The sequence below is a fragment of the Pongo abelii genome, chromosome 9 (assembly GCF_028885655.2).
Source record: "Pongo abelii isolate AG06213 chromosome 9, NHGRI_mPonAbe1-v2.0_pri, whole genome shotgun sequence".
Classification (NCBI taxonomy): Eukaryota; Metazoa; Chordata; class Mammalia; order Primates; family Hominidae; genus Pongo; species Pongo abelii.
Genome location: NC_071994.2, coordinates 31915596 through 31929784, shown reverse-complemented (window position 1 = coordinate 31929784; position 14189 = coordinate 31915596). Strand labels below are relative to the sequence as shown.

The 14189-nt window shown below is 42.0% G+C and overlaps 1 protein-coding gene across 7 annotated transcripts in view; it reads right to left on the bottom strand.

Annotated features, from left to right (window-relative positions):
- The window catches only part of SLC1A2 (solute carrier family 1 member 2), a 171274-nt gene that overhangs the window by 42280 nt on the left and 114805 nt on the right, over positions 1 to 14189 (bottom strand). For all 7 annotated transcript variants that reach the window (XR_008510928.1, NM_001133113.1, XM_054523801.2 and 4 more), the window contains 2 exon segments: positions 12482 to 12650; positions 7944 to 8070 (listed from right to left, as the gene is read on the bottom strand). Coding sequence is in view for 6 of the 7 variants with exons in the window: in NM_001133113.1 (NP_001126585.1) it covers positions 7944 to 8070; positions 12482 to 12650 (296 nt within the window). In the remaining variant the exon portion in view is untranslated.

Here is a 14189-nt window from a genome sequence, read left to right as displayed (position 1 = left end):
ATGAATTTGTTCAGCCTGTGACAGTTTCTGGCTGATATGAAAATATTTGTGGGAAGGTTGCTACCTTATTAAAAATTACGAACATACTTGAGAGAAAGACTATGGGGAGAATGAAGTTCCCAGATAAGACTTCCAGCAGGGGTCAGGGAGTCAGGAAAGGCTGCTGTAATTGTAAGATCTATACAGACTTGCAATTGTGCCTGGAGCAAACACTTTCCTGGATTAAAGAAAAAATGTGAAGAGTAGATGAGACACATATATATGAATACTACATAAGACATGGAGCTCGTCTCATCACTTATTAGCTATTAATATGTGACCATGGTTAGTGGCTTATTCCCATTTTACAGATATGGATGTCAAGGCTCAGAGCGGCTAACTCCAACCTCATGGAGATGCTGTGGGGATTAAATTTTTGAGCATGCATATATGTGTGCTGCTAAAAACCCCTCTCGCATCTCTGTCAGTACCATTAATTCTCTGAGTCCCGACAAAGGCATTCCTTGTAGGTTCTGTTTTCACACATGTACCCCCATGTCCTCTCATCACTCATGCTTAATAAGCCTGAGTTAGTGATGCTTTCTAGAACATCTCATGGGATACCCAATTGCAAGATGATTTTATAGCAACATATTCTCTCAAGAGGAACCTAATCCTGAAGGAACTGATTTGTAACTGACACAAATTAGTTAAACTAACATTAGCATAGCTGCTCTCTTCCCATATGAGAATCTAGCCTGAAGCTCCTACTTTTCCTTTCCGTGGGGTGCAGGCTGGTCAAGTCTGAGGACTGCTTCCCTAGACATTAGGGAGTCTGAGACAAACCTGTGCTCATGTCATTAAACGCTTAGCTCTCCCACCATTTCATATTCTGCTGGTGTGTCCATAGTCACAACATCTTATAAATTATCAAGGTAGTCTCAGGGACCAGCACTTCATTCACTGAGACTGTAAATAAGCAGAATGCACCTTCCTATAAAGCCAAAAAGCATTTATCTTCATAAAACAAGAGATCAATTCTTTCCCAAGCACTAAGCACCCTTTAAAGATGTCCAGAAAAATACAAATATAAGCTCTTTTGGGTGCCATTCAATTTTCCTTCTCTCCTGGGATGAGCAATTTGTAGAATGGAGAGAAAATGCTTTCAAGGCTCTTTGCCAAAAAAAGACTAGCTATAGAGTCTCCTGGAGAATGCATTTGGGCCACAGACAGATGGACTAGAGAGAGTTAGCAGTTTACCTCTGGGGCACTTGGCCAGCTGAGAAAAGCATGAGCTTCCATTGTAAATGGAGAGTGTTAATCAAAGGCCAGAAAGTGAAGTGTTAGGGTTTATAAACATGGCAAGAAGAAGTCCTTGCTAATCCAAACACCTTGATCTCTGGGAATAGGATGAGCATTAAGTAGAAGAAGGTAAGAACCTTTGTTCTATGAAGTCTTTTAGGGCCATTACTTTCTTGTGTCTATTTTTATTTTATTTGTTTTTTATTTTATTTTTATATTTTGAGACAGAGTCTTGCTCTGTTAGCCAGGCTGGAGCTCAGTGGCACCATCATTGCTTGCTGTAACCTTGACCTCCTGGGCTCAAGCAATCCTCTCACCTCAGCCTCCTGAGTAGCTAAGACTACAGGTGTTTGCCACCATTCTCAGCTAATTTTTATTTATTTTTATTTTTGTAGGAGGTCTCACTATTTTGGTCAGCTGGTCTCAAATTCCTAGCCTCAAACAAACCTCCCACCTCAGCCTCCCAGAGCACTAGGATTACAGGTGTGGCCGACAAACTGCACCCATTTTTAAAACAAACAACTTAGGCCTTCACTCCAAAACTGGGGCTTCTGGGTTCCTGGGTTTCCATATCAATGAATTACCTAATTGAAAATAACATTCCATGGAAAAGGATGGACAAATGCCCAGGACCCAAGGCCAACACTCAAAGCTTCTGAGATGAAGCCAGCAATCAAAACCACAAATCAAAGTGCATAAAGAGGCTGAGGGCTCCACGGAGAGTTCTGAAGCCAAACAACGCCCAGTGATTGTTGGTCCAGTTTTCACATGAGAAGGACATGGCTGGAGAGCTGGGGAGAGGGAATGGCTCCCATGCTGCTCTTAGGCTGTTCCTGTTCTCTGTTTTCAGGGCCACAGATTCATCCAGGACTGGTCTGTGGAGTCTTTTTCTTACTACTATATCCATTCTAGCTTCCACCTACTTTGTCTCTAAGCCCTTGCCAGCCTAAGATACTCCTCACAGGACTCCACAAACACACTCATCTACAGCAGGCAAGCCACCTAGAATTGAGTCGGTGTCCGGGTGTCAAAAACCACCGGCTTCCTGTTAACAATTCCCTGGCTTACCCTGGGCTTACCTGGGCTTACCTGGGCTTACCTGGGCTTACCTGGATTCCCTGGGCTTACCACATACCTATGGAGTCAGAATGTCCTGGAGCTGGCCTTGGGGCATTTATATTTTAAACAAGCTCTCCAGGTAATTCTGATCTGTTTGAAAACCAGTATTTCAAGAAACAAAAATCTTAACTGCAACTGATGAAATGCAGATATTACTTGGTGACCTTTTGGAGACCATTTACCTTAGCTCCAACTACTTCAGGATCTTTGAGGTCTTAACCTACTGGAATAATTCATTTGGGACTTTCAGGCCTGGGACAGATGATGGGACAGACACTTGGAGTGGAGGTAAGCTGAGGGACTTTCTCAGCCCTGCTGTGAAGCACCTCTGGTTCTGTCCCACACGTTTCCAATAGCTTGTCAATAGAGCTAAACACACATTCCAAGAGTTGCTGAAAGGTGCTGTCTGTGCTCAGAAAGTATTACAAATCTTCATCTTTCCCAATCCATTTAGGGATAGGTGTTCCAGCTACCCAAAGAGTGATTTTTGTTAAAAGTTACCATTTGTGAATTAGAACTTTTCATCAAGACAGAGTGAAAAGCAGTTTGTATAGCCTCCAGCTTTATTATTCCTCCAGAAACTTCCTTTTGCAAGGAAATAAAATTCCAACCCATCAAGGTGGCCTGCAGGACCCTGGAGGGTCTGCCTCCTGCCCACCTCTCCAACTTGACCTCCTTTTGTCCCCTTTCACCAACCACACTGCAGCCTCTCTAGACCCTTGTTCTAACTCTCAAAAGGCTTTCCCTGCCACTTCTTCCCCTTGGAATATTCTCCCCTCAGTTCTTCACCAGGTTGCTTGGCTCACTCTGCAGGTGTTCATTAAAGGTCTCCTTCCCAGACAGCACCACGTGGCCCATCACTTCTACCCCCATCACTATCTCTCGCAATTGCACGGCACTTATTACTATTTGAATTAGTAATAAGTGCTACAAAGACAATTTGCTACCATTTGCTCCCTTTTGGCTTTCCCTCTCTCCCTTTCCTAGAATGTAAGCTCCACAAGGGCCGGAACCTTTCTCTGTTTTATTCACCATTATCTCACCAGTACCTAAAATCATTGCCTGCACAGAATAGAATATTTATTGAATGAAAAAAAATGGATGGATTGACAAAGATTCTTTGTTTGACCAAACTTCAGTTAGGCGTCTGAACCTTCTTCTGGCCTCCTCTGGGCTCTTTGCTAAACCTTCCCTATAAAATCCGGTTTAGCAAAAAACTCGTCTAAGTCAGGTTAGCAAGAACCTCCATCCTCAAAATCTGATCACCCTCAAATCTGATCAGGTTCTTCATCCTCCCCTGGGAGATGTTTGGTCACCCTGTGGCCTTCAGCTAGAATCCTGTGGGGTTGGTTTAGCCAAAATACTCCTTACCCCAGACCATCCACTGCTCCCACCTTGCTCCATGGCTATAAATTCCCACTTACCCATGTTGTACTAGCAAGTGAGCCCAATCTCTCTCCCTCACTCCAAAATCCCATTGCTGTGGTCCCTGTGCTCATTGCAATGATCCTGAATAAAATCTGCCTTACTGTGCTTTAACAAGTATCATTGAATAGTTTTTTATTTAACAGTGTGGATGGATGGTGGTTTATTGGAAGAAGGAATTGGAAGAGTAGGCAGAGATTTTACTTCTCACTTTATGTTTTTATAGGGGTAAGATTATGAAACATTTTACTTTCTGTTTAAGTTTTTCAAATTTTGAAAAAAATGTTTTAAATAACTTCCTAAGAAAATGAGGATATGAAAATCATACAAAAATTAAGGGGTTTTCAGATTTCTTAAAGAATTCATGAACACAGAGATACAAAGGATATAGATTGAATTGATGATAATATTGGTAACAGCAAACAACTAATACTATAATACTAATCCATGTAAAGCGCTTAGACAGTTCCCAACACAAAGAAGGTGCTTCATGACTGTTGGTCACAGCCTTAATTCTCACAGCAACCTATGGCCTGGATTCTAGAATCATCCCATTTTACAGATCAGAATATCAGGGCTTAGTGTGTGTCTAACTTGCCTAAAGTCACACAACTTGCAATAGGAGGATCCTGGATTCAATCCAGTCTGAAGTCAAAAAGAAACTGATGTAGGTATCACTTCTGTACAGCTCCATAACACTGGGCAAGTCAACCTCTGTGCTTAGTTTTCTCATTTGGTAAATGGGTTAACAAAAGCACCTATTTTTGTTCAGTACTATTGTGAAGAATAAATGAGCTAATGCATGTAAAACAATTGGAATAATATTAAGTATTTAGCAGGAATTTGGTAAATTTAAGTTATTTAATAATAATTGTTTCCTCAGTAATAAATGGGTTAGTACATGTACTGTAACTGAAATAGTACTGAGCATACAGCAAGAAGTTAGTAATTCTAATTTATAATTTAATAATAAAAAGAATTATTATAATCTTTTCAATGTTATATTCTGCTATTATTACTATTATAACTGCTACATAGAAAAGAACACAAAAGAATTCTGATTTTTTAAACTTTGAGGGGTCAGTTAAAGAGTAGTTGACTGTTTTATCCAGAACCTTTTTACACACATCATTAGCAAATACTGATGCTGATGAGGCAGTGAAAGAATTAAAGAAATGTGTAGAATTGGCATCTCATGTCATGTGACATTGTCCTGACTATGAGCCTAGATGAGGTAACCAAACAGCTGTCAGAAATCATTCTAAGGTCTTATATCTGCCTCACAACCACTTTTTACGTCCCAAGATGATAATAAGTATTTAGGAGTTCTGGTTTCAATGAATGGGAAACTTCTTAATTCATACCACCACCCTCCATCTCTGGGGAGAAGGGAGGCTACACTTCATCCCACTGACTCATCTGATGTCCTAGAAGATTCCCTTTCCTGCAAGCATTTAGTGGAAATCACACTGGTATGGACATAGGAAGGACACCCACATTGCCCACGTTATTGGCATCATATTACAGAAATACGGGCTGCATATTTGGCATAAGGATGCGTAATCTGCTAGAAATTCTAGGAAACAATGGAAAATCCTAATGTTTAAGCAAGAGACTTATTCTGCATTGTGTATTATGTACTAAAGTCTCAACAGACTCAGATGAATCTGAAGGACTTAAAAAATATGTTTTACATTTGCATGCGGTGGTTCGTGCCTGTAATCCCAGCACTTTGGGAGGCCAAGGCGGGCGGATCATAAGGTCAGGAATTCAAGACCAGCCTGGCCAACATGGTGAAACCCCATCTCTACTAAAGATACAAAAAATTAGCCGGGCAAGGTGGCGCACACCTGTAATCCCAGCTACTTGGAAGGCTGAGGCAGGAAAATCACTTGAACCCGGGAGGGGGAGGTTGCAGTGAGCTGAGATCGCGCCATTGCACTCCAGCCTGGCAATAGGGCGAGACTTTGTCTCTCTCTCTCTGTCTGTGTATATATATATGTTTTACAACACCACCTGATTCCCAAATCTTCATAAAAAAGAAATATCCAGAAATCTAGAATTGCCTGAGAAGCTGAAGGTTCAGTACAATCATAAGAGAACATGATGTTATTTCACTAGCATCCTTTCTGTGTTTTAAAAGCACTGTAAAACAATGATCTGAACAAGCCACGTCTGTTAAATATGGTTCATGAAATAGTGAGGAGCATCTTCTTGATCTGAAATCTTGGAGTTTTCAGCTATCCCATTCATTCCTAAAGTTTTAGTAACAATTGACTACAGGCACATCACCATGTTTGGTTCTGTGGAGATAAAAAAGAAGAACAGATTTTTGCCCTTGTGAGGTGGGGTGGGAGACAAGAAAAGGAGGAAGAGAAAAAGCAGCTGGAATTTCCATGAAAGACACCTACAGAAAAGTGGAAAAGGATCAGAAGAGGTTTGGCAAAGAAGGTGGGTAGGCCCGGAACATGCAGAGATGGGGAATAGGTAACCCGGAATTCCTGTGGAGAAGAGAACACAGGTATGACTTGGTCTAAGAGTGGTTTTATTTTTTTCTAGCCAGACATACAGGACCATCCTAGAGATCTGAAACAAATGCAAGTAAAAAGCTTTCTGTCTGATGGATATGGGACACCAAAAGGTTCCAATGATTGAAGATGACAGAGCTTCCACAATGAGAGAGTAGATACTCATGCTCTCCTAGGCTCTCCTAGATTTCAGAGTCACTGACTATAAACACATGTGAAATAAAGGGGAAACAATATTGCTTAGACGATCCAAACCAAAAAACCTACCTGCTTATGCATCAAGGGTTTTGATACTAATATGAACTACACCTCTTCCTCTCCCTAGCTATAATCATCTTAGGCAAGTTAATTATTAGGTTGGTGCAAAAGTAATTGTGATTTTTCCCATTGAAAGTAATGGCAAAAACTGCAATTCATAAGTTGAATTCATATGTCCCCCAAATTCATATGTTGAAACTTAATTCCCAGGGCAGTGGTGTTAAGAGGTGAACCATTTGGGAGGTGATTAGGTAATGCGGGTTCTGCTCTCTTCAATGGAATTAGTGCTCTTAATAAAAGATGCTCGAGGGAGCCTGTTTTCCCCTTCTACCATGTGAGAGCACACACAAAGGTGCCAACTACAAGGAACAGGCCCTCCACAGATACCAAATCTGCTAGTACCTTGATCTTGGACTTACCAGCCTCCAGAAGGGTGAGCAATAAATTCCTGTTGTTTATAAATTACCCAGTCTAAGGTATTTTGTTATAATAGATGGAAAGACAATGACTGTGTAAAAGAGACCCCAAAGAGCTTTCTGAATCTCTTTTCATGCTGAGCGAGGTGGCTCATGCCTATAATCCCAGCACTTTGGGAGGCCTAGGTGGGAAGATCACTTGAGCCCAGAAGTTTGAGATCAGCCTGGGTAATATAGTGAAATCCTCATCTCTATAAAAAATTTTCAAAAATTAGCTGGGCATGGTAGTGTGCACCTGTAGTTCCAGCTACTTGAGGGGCTGAGGTGGGAGGATCACTTGAGCTACAGTGAGGAAGGCTGAGGCTGCGGTAAGCCATGATCACACCACTGCACTCCAGTCTGGGTGACAGACCCTGTCTCAAAAAAATTATAATAGAATAAAATTCAAATAAAAATAAATAAATATCTTTCTAACTGTGGATACAATGAGAAGTTGGTCTGCAACCTGGAAAAGGCCCCTTATCAGACCCAACCATACTGGCACCCTGATCTTGAACTTCCAGCCTCCAGAACATAAGAAAGAAATTTCTGTTGTTTCTAAGCCACTCAGTCTTTGGTACTTTGTTATAGCAACCCAACTAAGACAGTTACATAAAAATATACAACCTATTCTCAACTCGCTGGCCATACAAAAGAGAGAGTAGGTTAGATTTGGCCCAAGGGGCGTAAATTGTCTACACTTGTTCTAGGGGAAGCTCCAAAAAAGATATTTTCATCCCTTTCTCAAGGTATTTCTGGAAAGACATTTGATCAGCCCATGCCAACTTTTTCCTGCAGGGAGAGCTCTAGTATCCTCTGGGGACCCCAAGGCTTTCTTAACCCACAGCTAAGAAGAAGTAAGAACAAGGCCACTTACCACATGATCATGATCACTAACTTCATTACAATCTCATTCAAAATGTTGAAGAAATCCACCATCAGCTTGGCCTGATCTCCCATCTTCCCCATAGCGATGCCAAAAGCAATGAAAAACCCTATCAGACCTGTTGGGTGAATCACATTACACAGAAGGACAAATTACAAAGAACGTATTTTTTCTCTCTCATTCTTTACCATTCCCAATGTATGGAGCCATGTTCTCACTGCTGGTTACCCTATCAATTAGACATTGAAAAGAACAAAGCATTATATTTGATACTGAATGTAACTTTCCCCTGGATAATTATGGATTTCTTGAACATTTTCCACATGAGCAAGTTAAACTGTAAGCAGTGTTAGGTCCTTGAAGAAAATGTGTTTATTTTCATTCCAAACTAAAAGGTGCTCTCTTCTCTCTCCTCTCACTTATGAAATCATGTGTAAGCAGATTCCTTTATTACACAGATTAACGAGGAAAAGCCTGTTGGGACTTGGGGATTATCATGCAAACTTTGGAGCCAATATTGGAATAGCAGAGACCAATTAGCCAATAAATTCTTTGCTAGAATTACATCTAGCTTGTTTTGGTATTATCCCAAATCAACACATAGCTGGTATGTTTCACTCTTACAAAATCCTAAATGTAAAATTATTTTTTATTACTACACACATAAAATGACAGGGAGAAAAAAATACTGAAAAATCAAAGGCAAAACAATAAGAAATCCGAAATTCCATTTTATCCAGTTTTTTTAAATGTAATCTGTTATTTATGAATTTGTCATAATTCTTTTCATGATTGAAATGGTTAGAATTTTTTTTAATTTCATTTATTTTTTTAGGATCATAAAGACAGAATATAGATTCACTGTCAGATTTTGCTAGTTCCTAGTCCCTCCACTCTCTTCTTCCTTTACTTGACATTCTTGACTTGTATCTAAGTCCAGCCTCACATCAGCCTTTGGGGTCAATCCTAACCCCAGGAAAGATTTAAGGAGCTTCATCTCTGCCCTCTTCATGTCAGCATCACATTGCACTAGGTCTTGGACCAACTCCAATACCCAACCATGAGTCTTCTGTGTTGGCTTTACCTCATCTCCTGTGCCTGAGGTCCTGGGAATCTGCCCTACACTTTAGTTCCTCCAAGGCTAGGCCTGGCTTTGCTCTTCCCACCACTCCTGTTGGTCCCTTCCATTCTCTCCCTCAGTATCTCATGCTCAGTACTGCAGTCTCACTCCAGTGCATCCAGGGACTGGGGCACATTGTGCGGCTTACAGGTGTTTCCAGTACTGCCTGGGGGCTATCTGGATTTCTAATTGCCAATCCCCATGTGCTCCCTGACCTCTGACCCCTGATCTAGTATTGCCAGTCTTGAGGTCTCAATTCTTACTACTTACATGTTCTATAAATCAGTGTTGCTATGTCCTTGGCTACAGGACTTTGCTTGCCCACCTGACTTGTTCTCTGACTCTGAAGTATGAGCCATCTTCTCTTTCCTCCTCTTCTCCACACCTAACCTGCTCCATTTGGCAGTCCTAATTTCCAGTCCCTCCCTGTTATATCCAGTTTCCTATGGTGTCCAGTTATGCCTAAAGTCTTAACCCATAGTCAGTAAATTTTAGCATTATAATTTGATTCTCTTAGAACAAAATTCCTTCTCTCTGAACCTTTGACTTTACTCTTTCCCTAGTCATCTAACCCACTAACCTCTTTACACCAAGCATATATCAACCCAGATTGTCTAACTACCCTTTGCTGGATCCTTTCTATCTTCAGCAGAAAGAATCCATCACTTGCACTTGGGGTTGCTAATACTTCACATTTAGTATCTCCTCTTTTTGCTCTCAGCTAGAAAGCTTGACAAATGACTTCACGAGTGAGTTATTGGTCTGGAAAGATAAAGGCTTAGGGAAGATTAGATCCAGGACAGAGGGAACTAGTTCTGCAGTAATGTACAAAATCAATTTCAGGCCATTCCCAAGTCCTGCTCTCAAGCCCATGGGGAGGAGTCTGCTACGTGGGAGGTGAGAGAGAATCAATCTGAATATTCTGGCTGAGAATAGCTCATATTACTTGGTTAATTTCATTTGAAATTAAGAGAAAATGCCTGAGGTATCAAGGTCCCAAAGAACTGGAATAAAAAAAGCTCCATTCAGTGTCAGCAGAAACTGGCCATATCTATGAGTGATAGGTTTTTAAAGGAACAGTTGGAGTTGATTTAAGCAGTTGGGAGAGGGTGGAGCCCAGAATTGTTTCTAGAGGTTTTTTAGGAGAGAAATGGTTCCTTAAAGAAGTGGGAGGCAAGAGCTGGGGTTGTATCTTCACTTATTGCAAGTGCTTAATCCTTGGGACTTTCCAAAGCCAAAAAACAGAAAGACAGCAAAACAAACAAATAAAAAAGCCACTATCTTCACCCTCAGAAGACCGTGGAAAGAACCTTATTTCAGCCATGATTTGTAAATGGGAAGTTTCTCAACAGTCTAACTTCCCTTGGCTTTCCAGAGCCTTGATCTGCACTTGGATGGAAACCGTATTCAGCTTGTAATTTTTCTCTGTAAACATTGCCTAATTGAAATTGCTCACCGGAACGGGGGTGTTCCATCTGAACAAAACCCTCTTGGACTTGGCCGCTGGGGTTACAGAGTAGTGAGTGTGTTGAAACTCCCCAGTAGAGCCAAAGGTCCTGTGACTTCCCAGAATCCACCAAGACTCTGGAAACAACCAGGAAAGTCTTTGAATGATTCACTCCAAAGCCCTGGCCCCATTGTTCATGGCCTCAAGCTCCTCCAGAGTATGGAGAAGACTGAGGAACACTTTGACAAAAGGGGGTTGGGTGTTTTAAGTTATGACCCACCAGCAAAGACCACGGGGGAGTTAGGAAGGTCCTGAAAGGGACATAGATAGCTGGACAGTGAGGGAGACGAGCTGCTCGGTGGTGAGTGCTGGGGATATTTGCAAAATCTCCCCAGAGGAACTCTCCTTTCTACTCCTCGCTCCTTCCATCTCTCACCTCCCACTGGTTGTTAAACAATGTTTATTGATCTTCCATTGCCCAGGAACCTAGTCAGCTCATCTCTTCCCTCACCCTCACTCACCCAACCTGGTTCCTGTCAGGCCAAACAAAAAAGATCCGCTTCTGCTTCTCAGTGACTGTGCAATTCTGCTCCCTCTCTCTCCTCTTTCTCTCTACCATTCTGGATGGCTAAGGAGTAGGCTTACCAAATTTGGAACAAACAAACATGACACTCAATTACTTTTTGAATTTCAGGTAAGCAATGAATACTTTTTTTTTAGTATTATTATGTCCCATGCAATATTTGTGACATACACTAAAAAACTATTTGCTTTTTATCTAAAATTCAAATTTATCCGGGCATTCTGTATTTTATCTGACAACCCAACTAAGGAGACAAGGCCATGTGATCTTTTAGATGACAACGTGAAAGGATTACTGCGCTCATTCATCTCTAAGCAGCTGTCATCCAAACCTTTAGAAATTGTGTTTGGATAAATAAACATACTTCATCCATCCAGATTCACCATTTCTCCCAGGTTTTGCCAAACGCCCCTATTTCCTGTCTAGGGGACACCATTCTAATGGTGGCTGGAGGTTATGGAAGGGAGTGGACCCACTGAGTGGGAGGGGAGCAAACTGGGCAGACTAGAGCTGCTCACATGGTAATAAACCTCTGTCCCTTATGGAGGTATTTTCTTACTGAACTCCTCAGCTTTTCACCCGTTTTGAATAATGATCAGACCTCATACGGAGAAAGCACATGGCATGTGCTACTGTGCCCTATATGCACAATCACATTTCATCCTCACAGTAATCTACAAAATAGATGCCAATCCCATTTCCATTTTACAAATGAGGCTCAGAGAAATGGAGTAACTTGCCCAGGGTCAGATAACCAGTAAGTGGCCCATACTGGATCCAAACCCAGGTCTGCCCAACTGCAAAGCCCAAAAACCTCTAGGATGGCATGCTAAGAAGGCACCGGGCTAGGAGAAAGGGCTCACTGGGATCCCAGGAAGTAAAACAAGATAATCTGTAAAGCTCCTTTGGTACCTACTCCAACACTTTACCGTCCTGGTAGCATTGCATTTGTTTGCAGACTATGAGGGCTGCAGTGGTCCAGCCTCCGCACCTAGCATAGCACCAGTACATGGGGGCAGCTTTTAAAAAATGCTTAAGAAATAAAAGCAATGGATGTGTCACTTAATAACACAGAGAGTCACGAAAGTGACTTTCTAACACCACACAGAGAGTCAGGGAATGTGCCCAATGACGGTGAGCTCCCTCCTTTTTTCCCATACCCAGCTTCTTGCTGCCCTGTCCCCTCATGGTCTCCTCTGCCCTTCTCTCTCTTACTTAAATCGCTCAGCTCTCAGTCCCAGTGACCCTCAAATTGCTCCCCAGAGAGAGCCTCCTGCTCCACCTAGAGGACAGCCAAGTCATCAGTTTTCTGAAAAGGGAGTGCAGGATAGCCCAGCCATTGCCAGGGAAGCAGAATCCCGGACCACCAGCTGGCCTACCTAAGACATTCATTCCGTCCTTGAACTCCAGGCCCTTCTTGATAACCATCTTAGTCTCCTCTGGCACCTCAGTCACAGTCTCATTCAACAGAGAGACAACAGCGCTGGTTGCGTTGGCCTCCTCGTCTGGCGGTGGTGCAACCAGGACTTTCTTCGTCACTGTTTGAATCTAACAGAGTGAAGGAAAAAAGGCATAGAGTTGAGGTTTGGCCTACAAGGTGAAAAAAAAAAGACTGGCTACTCATATATTTTAAGGTTCCCAACAGGTTAACAATAATTAAGAAATGCCAAAGCAAGGTTATGAAAACTGGAGAATATTTTATATGTCTATATTTACAAAGTGGTGTTTTATTATACACAGTGAGATACAATTGTCCTAACCACAGAAAATTACAGAATTTTTTATTTGTGCAAATTTATGGGGTACATGATACATTTTTTACATGTATACAATGTGTGATGATCAAATCAGGGCATTTAAGGTGTCTATCATCTGAGTACAATGCATTTTTTAAGTACAGTCATCCAACTCTGCTATCATTGAATGAATTCCTTCTATCTTTCTGTATGTTTGTATCCTTTAAGCTACTTCTCTTAATCCTTTTCCTTTGCCCCCACTCACCCTTCCTAGCCTCTGTTATCTATTTTTCCACTATTTTCCCATGTGTTCAAATATTTTAGCTCCCACATATAAATGAGAAATGCAATATTTGTATTTTTGTGCCTGGCTTATTTCACCTAAGATAACGACCTCCAGTCTTATCCATGTTGCTGCAAATGACACGATTTCATAAATAGAGAATGTATGAAAATAATTTGCAAATGTACAATAAGTACTGTAGTCAATAATAGGACACAGGCTTAAACTTGGGGGATAAATGTCTTCTTTCACTCCTATGATTGTAGCTCAGAAACAGTATGAAATGTCTAACTTGGATGCTCTTCCCAATTGTGAGACCCAGTTAGATGGTCCTTCCAGTTGTGATGGTCCTTCCAGTTGTGATGGGCCCTGGGTCTGGTTAAGAATAAGAAGCCTTGGCAGGGGTCAGATCGGCAACTCATGATCCACCTGTTTTACCCCCTACCTGGTCCCCACTGGACAGGGGCATCACAGGCTGCCTCAGTTTGGGCTCCTTCTAGAGCCAGGCTCCGCTGGAAATCTCCATCTGGGCACCAAGAGTGCCAGCTGCCAGCAGCCACCATGGCAGGAGCATTTGCTCATATTTCAGATCCAAATTCAAGGTGGGAAGACAGCCGCTCCTTCTGAGCAGTGATGCCAAGCCTTGCTCAATGTTCCCCAAGTGTCTCTGTCAGATGACTCACAAGGAACCTCTCCCGCTATTCCTCGACATCCATGGCAGTGGTCCTATTTTTAAAGGTGCCAGGCACCCTACATGCTGAGTGCTATAAAAATCCACATCTGAGCTTAAAAAACACCACCTCCAGGGGCATTAAAATAGAACTCAATGCAGAATCCTAGATTGTCAGTGCTGGCATGTAGTAGGTAACAGATGGCTGAACCCCGAATAGATAGGGAAGAAGATGTATGGGAAAGTCAAGTGACTTGTTGGATGTCATGGAGTTATGGGCAGAACTGGGACTTCAACTCAGATGACCTCACCTCCATTGAGTTATTTCCACAGTCTGTGCTGTATGTTAAGCTATAGGGACCCAATCCTACTGTGCTGGGCCCCATAGGAAGCAATGC